We start from the raw sequence: 11,919 nt of genomic DNA, 5'->3' as shown, positions 1-11,919 counted from the left end.
CACACACAAACACCGAAACACAAATAAATAAAAAACAACCATGGAAAATGCTATAATGTTGTAGGCAGCTCCAGTAGAAATTTGAAACTTTATCAAAAAATCAAATAATATGCAGCAAAAAATTGCAGAGAGAATTTTGAAAAACAAAAAGCTCTGTTTCTAAAGAGCTCAAGGTGGGAGGGGAGACAAAGGACTCAGAAGATTTTTGACTTTCGAGTTTCTTTAAGATTTTATTTTATAATGGGTGTAAAGATAAATATACTTTTTAATTGGGTTTGGTAGGGTACTTTAGGTAATAAATTTGGGTTTAAAAATATATTAATTCTTTAATTAAAAATAATATGGGTGTAGAGAGTAAGTTGAGTGTAGAAAGATGTTAGATGAGTTCAAATAAAATTTCTTAAAATTTATTAGTGGATTGACGTGATACCCATGTAGGTTCCACAAAACAAGTTAAGTGATGCCACATGGATAATTAAAAGAATATGTTAGTAATTGAGATTATTAAAAGTATGATATAATTATTTTTAAGAAAAGCTTTATTGACATGGAAGTTAACATGTGTGAAGATGCTAATATTAGTATTATCTTGTTAATAACAGGTGTTTAAGGTGTCACTCCAAATCTAACTGGACAATGGTCCAACTCCTTATAAGCCTCTGCAAGATTTCTTGACTTTTCAACATCAAACAATTCTTCAGTCCTCACAATAAGAACAAAATACATACTAAAAATAACCAACATCTAGATCAGAGGAGATCATAAATCCTCACTGCCAATAAGGTCATTGTAAATCATCACACAAGTAGAAATGTAATTATAGAAATGGTTTTATTTAGTCTGTGAAACAGCAGGCTTGGTACTGCAATTGCATAATGTTTTAGCAATTAGCACCACACATTACAATAGTAACGAGTCCTGAAGCAACACAATGATATAGTAAAACGTACACAAAAGCAAAGCTTGAACTTATTTCCCCTCCTGATCATACAAAGCTTGAAATTATTCAGCTTTCACATCTCATCATCCATTTTAATGACGAATATAAATGAATGTGGTGCTTCGAAAAAACACTAAAAGGATTATAATTTAATCTAACAGTCATATGGTTTCCAAATATGATGATATTTTTGTAGAGATGGTCTTTGAGGAAGACAAGATACATGGTTGGATTGTTGAAAAACAATGTGAACTTGGCTCTACAAGGGTAACAGATATATTGTTTCCAGTTATGATGATTTTTGTAGAGATGGTTTTTGAGAGAGACAAGATATGCAGTGGAATCCTTAAGTACAATGGGAAGTTGGCTCTACAAGGTTGTCCCTCAAATAAGGTTACTTAGCTGATCCCTTAACTAAAATCTCACTCCAATGAGAAATATATCCTCAAAGTTTTTATAGTACTCACCATGATGCGAGGTCATGCAATGAGTGCTAACATGAAAGATATATCTCGTGGAAAAAGAGCCAGCTAAGTCTTTCTCCTATATATCAATCTGTGATCAAAATAACAAACATATCCAGATTAGGAAAGATGATTGAATCCTGACTGCCAATTAAAACATTTTCCATCATCCCATCAGGAACAGAAATGGTTTAATCAAGTTTAAGAAACAAGCAGGGATTGCAACTGCTTAATGTTTTATTAATTAGCACCATGCCTCCATCTTTAACAAGCCTTCTGATATAATATACATACACAAAGCAAGCTTTAACTTTTATTCCAGTGTACGCAAAAGGCAAGCATATGTTGAAATCTTCACATCTGAGCTACTTACGCGATTCCCAACAGCGTCTTGATGTCACGCTGTGGAAAATGTATGTCAAAGGCTAGAAAAATTGACAAATCTACAGATGAATCGAGATGATCAATCACAGTAAACAACAGAGGCAGCATAACATGATTAAATTTGTGAAACAGACCTCGATGCTAAGGGGGGGTGTGGTTGGATAATAGCGGTGAGACGCTTCTCCTTCTTTGTCAACTAGAAACTTGGTAAAGTTCCACTGAATATCGTCTCCAAAGAATCCCCACATGCCTTCCTTCAAGAACTTGTACACTGGAGCAGTATTATCTCCGTTTACTTCAATCTAACACAAGAACAAGGGCGGATTCAGAAAGAAAGATCTAACATTATTGCAATACCTGCTATCCTAGCTCTCAGATGCAGTTGAAATATCCGTAGGGAAAAACGCATGTGAAAGTTCTAATTTGCAAGAGTTCAAATAGAATTAAAATGAGCACTCATTACTCATTAGATAGGTTTTTTTTATTTTTTATTTTTATTTATTTTTATTTTTATTTTTTTATTTTTAAACTTCAGCTATTAAAGTTTCAATAGCCTAAATGTATCGATTTTGAAATCCTTGAAAGTTGGAACTTAAACTTGTAAACACAAAGATCTTCAACCACCATCCGCTCTTCATTGTTTTACGAACTAATGGAAAATTAGAAACAATCATACAACATAATCTACTTTTCTGGATCTACCTTGTCAAAAATGGGAAACTCCGATTTGAACCGAGTGCAGACAAAATCTTCAATCTCTTTGTTACTTCCAGGTTCCTGATCACCAAACTGGTTGCACGGAAATGCCAGAATCTCAAAGCCTGTATCAACCTCGTAATTTATCATACAAAGGGGAAAAGTAATGGAAAAAGGTAGAATTTCAACAAAATTTTTGAGGGAATTCATGTTTTTCTAACAAAAATTAGATCATTGCATATGCAATATATTAATTCGAAAGTTTTCGAGCAAGCAGCAGATTAGCATGTATCACAGAGGGGCAGTCAGAACTCAACTTGTAGGAGAAGTAACTACATAGATATCAGCTCAAGAACATGTAAGAAAACCATACAAGTTCAAAATGCAAACCTTGATCTTTATACTTTTGATACAGTTCATTCAGCTCATCGTAATTTGAGTTGGTCAGTCCACTGCCGGAAAAATCATTGAAAAAAGAGCAATGAATCAAAGAATAAAATGAAAAAACATGATTAGGGACGAAAACAAGGTAGTGCATATACCATTTGGAAGCAACATTGATGACCAGCAGAATTTTTCCCTTGTAAAGGCTAAGATCGACATCATTTCCCTTAACATCCTGCACTTACACAAATTAAAACCCCATTAAAAGAAGTACAAGATCAAGACAAACAAATCACATTTCTCAGCTGAATCTCCAACAAAGGTTCAACACAAATTAACATTTCTTCTGTTCCCAATATATATTTGTTTAAACTTTTAACCTTTCAGGTATGATTTTTTTTCTTGTCATCCGAACAGGCGAAGGAAAATTCTCAAGACATGCCAAAAATGAATACCAAATTCCCATATGCTTATTGTTTTGATTGCAACACATTCAACATAATCGCTTTATTCAAGAAACTACTGATCTTCCGCAAGTGGTAGATTACCGGGTGGATTGACCTGGTGATTAGGCCGTTCATCTTTAATAAACTGCATCTCGAAGTTCAAACCACATAATTACTTTACTCAAGAAACTACTGATCTTTGCAAGTGGTTCATTACCGGGTGAATTGACCGGGTGATTAGGCCATTCATCTTTAATCAACTACGTCTCGACGTTCAAACCCTCCCCCTCCCCCCGTAATGTATTTAGACTAGAGTAGTTATATCGCTCATATTATGCAAAAAGAAATAAACCAACAATCTGCAACAAATTAAGAAAATTAATCATAAAGTAATTGAGGATAGAAAGGATTTACCTTGACAGTGAAGTCATAAAATGGTCCAGGGGGTGGGCTAAGACTAGCCATTCTTTTCTCTTTTTTTTTTTTTTTTTTTTTTCTCTCTGTCTCAATTATTTGTCAAGCTAAAGCTCTCAGCTACCAGGCCAACTATGAGCTGTGTATACTATAGATAGGAAACTCATATAGTGAACCATTTAGTAGTCTGCCTTGTTTGACTTGGGTAGCTCCAATATTGATTGATTCGTCATGGTTGTTGTCTTATAGCAAATTCTGCATCCTGTAAGATACTAATTAAATTTATTATGGTTTAATTTCTTTGATTGATATTTTATAAAGTTACCATGCACAAATATTTACAGGAAGAAACCGTATAATTTTTTTTTTTGGTAAGAAAGAAACCGTATGTATAATTGATTCCTACTATAATACAATTGATACAAAGCATGAAATTAATATCTGGCTAATGATACAATTAACACTAAGTGAGAAGGTAATCATTCCAACATATTTGCTGAAATCAACGTTGATTGGATTCTAATCTAAGCATGTTGACTTTCTCAACAACAGTGTTGAGGGTCTATTGGACCAAACGTTCTAATTCTCATACACAAAACTCGATATTACGGAATGGTTTGGGAAAACTTCTATAGAAAACACATCTCCTCATAAGCGTTTTGTACAAACACGTTGCAAATTTTCAATAAAACTCTAAGCCCCCTAAACAATGCTAGGTTGTTCATGTACATTAGGGTTTAGTGCACTTCAACGGACGTTGAGTTAAAAAACAAGATATCTACTTACATTCTTCTATGTGGCACGGGTTGAAGCTTGTTTTTCCTATTTTGAATAATAATAGTCGTTGGGTTATTAGTGATGGGAAGTCAGTTTCCTTTTGGTTCGACAAATGGTTGGATAACCTGATTATTGGCCCTTCATTATCTTCGTTCATTTCACCTACAATTCTTCCTAGGGCTTCAAAAGTTATTGAAGCACAAAGTTGGCCTTTACCAGATTATTTTGTAAATTTATTCCCTTCTGTAGCGCGGCATATTCTATGTCTACCTTTGCCTTTAAATCTAAAGGATGACAAATTGATTTGGGAGCCTACATCTACTGGGAAATTTTCCTTTTCTTTTGCCTATCATGTTATTCTACGAAAACATAGTGATTGTGCTTGGGCTAAGGTTATTTGGCGACATTTTATCCCACCTCGATCGTCTATTTTGGCTTGGCAGCTTCTTCATGATAAACTTCTTACCGAAGGTGCACTTCAATGACGTGGTATTTCTTTAGCGTCCATTTGTTGTTCATGTCTTAATCCGAGGAATCTATTGTTCATCTTGTCTTCGATTGTTGGATATCTAGGCAGCTTTGGAGGTGGTTGGCATGTCAATTCGGTACCTCTTTATCTTTTTCAATTTCTTTGGTTGTTTTTGGCATGCCTACGTACGTAAGCCCTTTTCCCAACAGTTGGACAATCTTTGGATTTTTGCGGGTTTTTCTACTATTTAGGCTATTTGGAAAGCTCGAAAGAAGTTTATTTTTAAGGGTCACCCAATCTATTTTCGTCGTCTTTGCATGTCTATCAATTTTGGGGTCATTCTTGGTGGGAAGTTTATTCCTGGTTATTCCTATAGTCTTGACACTTGTATCATTTCTTCTTTGGGGATCTAGCCTATCCCTCGTAAGGCGCCAATAATTCTTCATGTGCTTTGGTCTTCTTCTTGGTTCCTTGGACTAGACTTAATACATATTTTTTGTCCAAAGGAAATCCCGGTCCTGCTACTTGTGGAGGAGTTTTCAGGGATTGCTATGGTCAATTTCTTGGTGGTTTATGCCAAGGGATTGGCCATCGCAACTCTTTCTTTGCAGAATTATCAGCAATTATGATTGGTGTAGAGTTTGTATATTAGCGGGGTTGGCATTGTCTTTGGTTGGAAAGTGATTATTCTATTGTTATTTCTGCTTTCCAATCGACTAATTTTGATCCTCCTTGGCCTCTTTGTACGCAATGGTCTATTTATTTGGACCGCATTCGGAATATGACTTTCTACGTCTCTCACATATATCGCGAAGGAAATGTTGTTGCGGACAATTTTGCTAAGATGGGCTTGTCTTCACCAACTTTGGTATGTCATAATTCCCTTCCGTTGGTAGCTCATGCTACTTTGTTTTCAGACTGTGCTTGCTTTCTTGGCTATCACTAAATTAATTTGCATATCAGCATACAGGTTTGACTCACTTTTTTTTTCTCTCAACCTTGTGATGTTTCTTAACTTCCACTACTAAATTAAACAGTTTGCGCGACAAGGAAGATTTTGTTGAGCAAATCATTATTAGGTCGCACAAAACCTATAGCGACCAAAAAATCATCGCACATATTTTGTCCCGCAAAGGTTGTGAAAAATGACATTGCGTGATGAACAATTTCAAATTTGTCGCGCATAAAAAAAATTGCGCGACGCTTTACTACTCGTCGCGCTAAAGTTATACGGATGAAGGTTTTCGTAGTACGTTATAAAAGGGTACAAGTGCGCTTTGTGACTAGTTTGTCTCGAAAAGTCTGTGCGACGAAAAATGTAAGAGGCGAGTGGTAATGTGCGACGACTGGTCGTCGTCACGCAAGTGTAATTTTTATTAAAAAAAAAGAATAAAAGGAAAATTAACAAAAAAAAAAAAGATTTTATACTAATGAAAAAAAAAAAAAGCAAATTAATGAATAATTTTTTATTTATTTATAATATAAATAAAAATGTACGTACAAATATAAAGTTTTAAAAGAAAGCAGGAACAAAACTATGAAAAAAAGCGGAAAAATCTATAGGCATGTTGTTCGAAGGTGCTTGGTAATCTTGCTGCGGGTTGGGGATGGGGTTGGAGGTCAATGGGCCTGATTGCTGAGCTTGCTTGGTGTGGAAGGGCTATGATGGTGCAGAAAAACCGGGGAGATGTATTCTAGAGGAACTGAGGGCTTGTACAAGCATCGACATTTGAGACTTGTACGATGCCAGCTCACTCTTCAAGCCAGCGACTTTCTGCGTCAAAGCCGTAACTTGGGCCTTTGACTGCGAGGATGATGATGCTTTAATCTCTCGTTGCCTGGTATTTCCCATCCCATGACAATAAGTCTCTGGCCTCTGACCAAAAGTTTGGTCCAAGGTCTCTGTCACGATGTGAAACCCTGCATCCTCAAGGGGATCCACAGACTCGATCGGCGATCTGAGGGAAGCTAGGAGACGGACTCCTGAAGCACCGACTGACTTTTCTCCACCATAGTTACCTGTGAAAAAAAACATGGATTATTAATAGAAAACAATTTGAAATAATTAGTATAAATGTTGAATGCATAAGGAATTAATTACATGAAAGGACTCGATCAACTCATCCCCAGGCCGAACATAAACGTCAGCAAAGACGTCGATCTCTGAAAATTTTGAACCCTCCTGAAATTGAAAAAGATAAGGAAAATGTTAGTAAGAAAAAAAAAATTATTAGCGACATTTTAAAATTAGAAATGAAAGTTGTAATATATACCTTCCATCACGCCTCCATCCTATAGGAGAAAGGCCTTGAACCCAAATGGTGGAGAAAAGTCTTCTTCTCCTGATTGATATTGTTCGCCTTCGTCTTCTTCTGTTATACAAAAAACTAAACATATGAGTTGTAATACTTAAAGAAAATAAAAATAATAATAATAAACATTAGTAAAAATTCAAAAAAGTAAAATGAAAGAAGTTGTAATTAAAAACACACCCGGCTCTTGAAAATGACCGCAAAACCAAACCTAACTATGTTGTCGATCCTCTAACTCCTTCGGATAACCCTCATCGAGAGCAACCTATGGATCATCAAAACTGATGGAAACATTGGAACATGTCACTTTTCCATTGCTTGTAGCGTTCAGAGAAGAGTCGATTGAGGTACACGAACATGTCCTCGTCCATGTCCTCCAAATTGTAGTTTGTTTGCAATATAACAAATATTTTGAAAGTATTAGTAATAAAAGACAGTAATAAATATAAATATATAACTTTTACATGAAAAGTATTAAAAAGGCGATGCTACTTATGGACAATTGGTTGCGCACCGTGTTCTTCGTCTCCTCCGGCATCGCCTTCCAAGACTTCCACCGCATAGGGCAAAAGGTCCGCACGACATGCACAATGTTGTGGGCCAATGCACTATGTTACTCTGCTATTGGTGTTGCTCGATGTCGCTCATCGTATTCGATTGGGATACGACCGTTGGTCACCCAGGTGACCTTTGCCGTCTTCAATTGCCGACAAGGTCCCCAGGTGTTTTTCTTCGCTGCAAAGAGATGAAAAAAAAAATCATTAACCCAAAACTAATAACAAATCCTACTGAAATTTCAGCATAACCTCACCTATAATTAAAACATTTCCCAAAACCCTGAAAATAACATAAACAATATACATATCCAACACAGTGATCACAACAGTTTAATAAAAGGTTCGAACAATGACAAGTTTTTAATCCTTACATGACATAACTAACAAATTGAACCTAAAATAACAAAACTCAGTTAACATTCGTATACATTTTCTTCCTTTATTTCTCCTGAAAGTTACTTATTGAGCATCACAGCTACTTCTTTGTTTGAGGCCACTATTTTCTTTCTCCTAATTAGAACATATTTCCAATTTGAGCGTTTTCAAATACCACAACAAACTTCTAAAAATGGCGATAACTGCCACCTAAGACGGCCAATTTTTGAGCTTGTATACACAGGCTCTCGACATTGACATTTTTAAGACTCTAACAATTCCATATAACCTCATCCACGTTGACATTTTTAAGACTTTAACAGTCACAACCGAAACTTCTACGACTGTAAAAACTTAGCTTCATGATAATTACCAAGGTTTTCATTTCCCAGTTAAACATTTTGGCCATTTCCTCAGCATCAAATCTCTTCCACAGCACCACCTTTTCAATTATGTGAGAAACCCATTTCAGTAACTAAGAAATGACACATAAATTAACAAAAAAATTGCAAAAACATAAAAATTAACAAACATGAATTACGGAATACACACAATTTCTATTTCATGACAAAACCCATTTATGAAAGCGAAGAAATTGCGAACAAAAAAAGAGAAAACAATGCAAACTTTTTAATTCATACATGACATAACTTAACAAATTGAACCTAAAATAACAAAACTCAATTAACATGGGAATGAGGGAGTGAATTAGGATTGTATACTTGGCCGTGTACCCGAGGCATCGATTATGGATCCCAATGGTGACGTCTGGTTCGTAGTGCGGGGGTACCGGTGAGTAAATCGAGCGCTAACAGGCAACACCACTGAAGAAGTCGACGATGCCTGCGCCTGTGGGACTGGAGGACCAACTGGGTCAACCGGATTGGCCGGCCTATGGTCCATCTCTGCCGGAGCAGTGGTGGCAATAGTAGGTGTAGTCGTCGGACTAGGTGTAGCTGTCAAACTAGGTGTAGAAGTCATCGCCCTTTGGGTTCTAATGAGGTGTGACATCTACAAAATTGAAAATCAATTTGTTTCGTACACAAAGATTTAACTTACCATACACATGCTAATAATTTCAACTTAAATTTAAAACGAAATTTAAAAACCCAAATTTTAAACCCAATTCAAGTTTGGCAGAAACAAAACTTAAAACTAATATACTATACACAAACTAATCAATTCAGATAGGATATAGACCTAACAATTATAACTTATAAGAAGAAACTAGCATAAAGGACAACCTTACAAGTTTACTACCTAAAACCAAACAAATGTGAGGTGCCTTGGATATCCTTACTACCTTATGTTTAAATAAAGACCTCACAACAAACTAACAATGTGAGAGATAGCATATCATTATGTACTAGTTAAATACAGATTTGCTTATATCATGTGGGTTCCCATATCTTTGAATAATAATAATAATAATAATGGAGTTCACAAACAGATTTCATTTGATTTAATGTGATCCTATTGGTTTGTTATACCTAATCACCATGACATTGCCCTATTTGGCTGAAAAGACATTTTACATATAAATTTCCCATTTTTTGTCCTTCTTGGTGAATTAAGTATAGCCAGACCCAGGAGAGAATCCATTCATGACTATTGGGAGGCCGAATTCAACAAGCAACACAACCGAGTCTATCATATTAATAAGGCAACAACAAAGGCTAATACCCCATTATATATCAAGAAATCATGGCAGTCAACAATGCAAATATCTAAAAACTTATTCCACAAATGTACAGTGTAATTCAATTTTTTTCTTTCAAACCTACAATAGAGAACACATCCTACAATATCTTAAATTCCAACATAAAAACCACAAACATAAATATATTTCCTCTAATCGTAATAAAAGAGAAATAAAAAGGTCAATTATACAATATAAAGATAAATAAATAAAAGGGTTGTTGGACAGCGAAAAGTGTAAGTGCAATGTTGTGGATGCATAGAACACAGGAAAACATTAACAAATCCCTAATTTAAGAACCCTGTACTTAAACTAAAAAAAACCCCTAATTCGAACCCTGTACTTGAAATTAAAAAACCCCTAATCTAAGAACTCTAATCTAACCCCCAATGAAGCACCCTAAATCTAACCCCTAATTTAAGAAAACCTAATCTAACCTCACTACCCAAAATCGTTCCCCTAATTTAAGACCTAAATCTAACCCCAATTAAGAACCCTAAAAACTCTAATTTAAGAACCTAAATGTAACCTCCAATTTACGAACCCTAAATCTAACCCCACCGCCCCCAATTTGAAAAAATAAAAACCCTAATTCTAACCCCCATTCAATAAACAAAATTGAAACTAAAAACTGAAGAGGAAATTACCTCTTGGAGAAGAAGCGGCGACGGCCTAAGAGAGGGACGGAGAGACGAGGTGAGTGAAGGAGAGACGGGCAGAGATAGAGAGGAAGGAAAGATAGCGTATTGCGCGGGGAAAAAAGGAAGAAGAGGGAAGTGAGGGAGGGACAAGACAAATGGGGTTAATAATGTAGAATCTTGCATGACGGAGGCTTTGTCTCACAAGGCTAAACAATCGTCGTGCAAGTTTTTTTTTAAAATTTCCATGAAAAAAAAGCGCCTTAATTGAATTTTCAGACACTTGCGTGACGAATACATATATTTCATTGCGCAAATATACTTTGCGTGATGAAACATATGTATTCGTCACTCAAGTGTCTGAAAATTCAATAATCCCGTGTAAAATTAAAATGCTTGCCTGACCGAAATTTTTTATGCATCGCCCAATTATGTTTTAAATTGGTTTTTTTTTTTGTTTTGTTTTGTTTACAATTTATTATGAAATACAAATAAAACAAATTTTTTTACAAAGTAATTCAGATATAAAATGGGAATCATTCATACCATTTTTTTTCCTCACTCTATATAATGCATTAACCATTTTATGTGTTTTACAAAAAAAGTTACAAATAAATTGCCTTAATCTTCATCCGAACTATAATAACTTTCACTTTCGTCACTATCATCATTTTCAGTGTCCCATTCCTCATCATCGATAGGTACATCACCATCGTCGTTTGTGCACACTGGACCATCGTATCGTGGAATATTACCGAGGTCAATTGTGATCGACTGAATCGGTATTTCGATTGAAGATACTCCTTCTATCTAAAATGGTTCTTGGATAAGATTAGTATCTTGGAGTGTTTCCGCACCACTTTCCATTGAAGATTCAAGACATTGGTCAGTAACATTGTCGATGTTGTCGTTGGTACGGTCTTGTTCTGGTATAGCATACACGTTCCTATGATCCATCTTCTGAATAACTTTCTAACCCCTCCCGGCTTTAGGGTCATCTAGATACACAATTTGTTTTGCCATGGTTGCTAAGATGTAAGGGTCGTCATCATACCAAGTTTTGATAGTGTTCACTAATAGTAATCTATGATCTATTTTCACACATCCATGCCTATTTGGGTTTGTATCAAACCATCGACACTTAAATAGGATCACTTGGTACACGACACTTATTAGTTTGACATAGAATTCAATGTATGTACTTTCACCTCCCCTGGGGACATGAAGACTGTTGTTTTGCGTACACAACTTGTCATCCCGTGCACCTGAGTACAATTCAACGTAAATCAGTCCGAATGCCAAGTTATATAACTCTTCACTGTACACGGGGGAATTCGATGCTTTCAGTTGATTCACCTAATATT

At 35.7% G+C, this 11,919-nt stretch overlaps 2 protein-coding genes across 5 annotated transcripts; both read right to left on the bottom strand.

Annotated features, from left to right (window-relative positions):
• Positions 1–1,534: 1,534 nt before the first annotated feature.
• On the bottom strand, positions 1,535–3,883 carry LOC126598539 (probable phospholipid hydroperoxide glutathione peroxidase). Of its 3 annotated transcripts, none has more exons than XM_050264907.1 (6): positions 3,729–3,883; positions 3,027–3,103; positions 2,875–2,936; positions 2,491–2,609; positions 1,923–2,090; positions 1,535–1,806 (listed from the first exon to the last, which is right to left on the bottom strand). In XM_050264907.1, exons 1-6 carry the CDS (start codon positions 3,777–3,779, stop codon positions 1,774–1,776), a joined length of 510 nt encoding a protein of 169 aa, XP_050120864.1. In that variant the 5' UTR covers positions 3,780–3,883; the 3' UTR covers positions 1,535–1,773. The 3 variants fall into 3 exon arrangements, with proteins under 3 accessions (XP_050120864.1, XP_050120866.1, XP_050120865.1); XM_050264909.1 differs by lacking the exon at positions 3,729–3,883 and adding an exon at positions 3,532–3,601; XM_050264908.1 differs by lacking the exon at positions 3,729–3,883 and adding an exon at positions 3,417–3,464.
• A 2,925-nt stretch (positions 3,884–6,808) lies between these two features.
• On the bottom strand, positions 6,809–10,772 carry LOC126598541 (uncharacterized). Of its 2 annotated transcripts, XR_007614872.1 has the most exons (6): positions 10,565–10,769; positions 8,941–9,229; positions 7,467–8,021; positions 7,248–7,346; positions 7,076–7,156; positions 6,809–6,993 (listed from the first exon to the last, which is right to left on the bottom strand). XR_007614872.1 is itself a non-coding variant. In XM_050264910.1 (3 exons), exons 1-3 carry the CDS (start codon positions 10,739–10,741, stop codon positions 8,638–8,640), a joined length of 489 nt encoding a protein of 162 aa, XP_050120867.1. In that variant the 5' UTR covers positions 10,742–10,772; the 3' UTR covers positions 8,514–8,637. The 2 variants fall into 2 exon arrangements, 1 of the variants encoding a protein (XP_050120867.1); XM_050264910.1 differs by lacking the exons at positions 6,809–6,993; positions 7,076–7,156; positions 7,248–7,346; positions 7,467–8,021 and adding an exon at positions 8,514–8,660 and having other exon boundaries at positions 10,565–10,772.
• Between the last annotated feature and the right edge of the window lie 1,147 nt (positions 10,773–11,919).

This window comes from Malus sylvestris, chromosome 14, assembly GCF_916048215.2.
Source record: "Malus sylvestris chromosome 14, drMalSylv7.2, whole genome shotgun sequence".
Classification (NCBI taxonomy): Eukaryota; Viridiplantae; Streptophyta; class Magnoliopsida; order Rosales; family Rosaceae; genus Malus; species Malus sylvestris.
The sequence above is the reverse complement of the archived record's forward strand: the minus strand, read 5'-3'. Positions and strand labels throughout refer to the sequence as shown.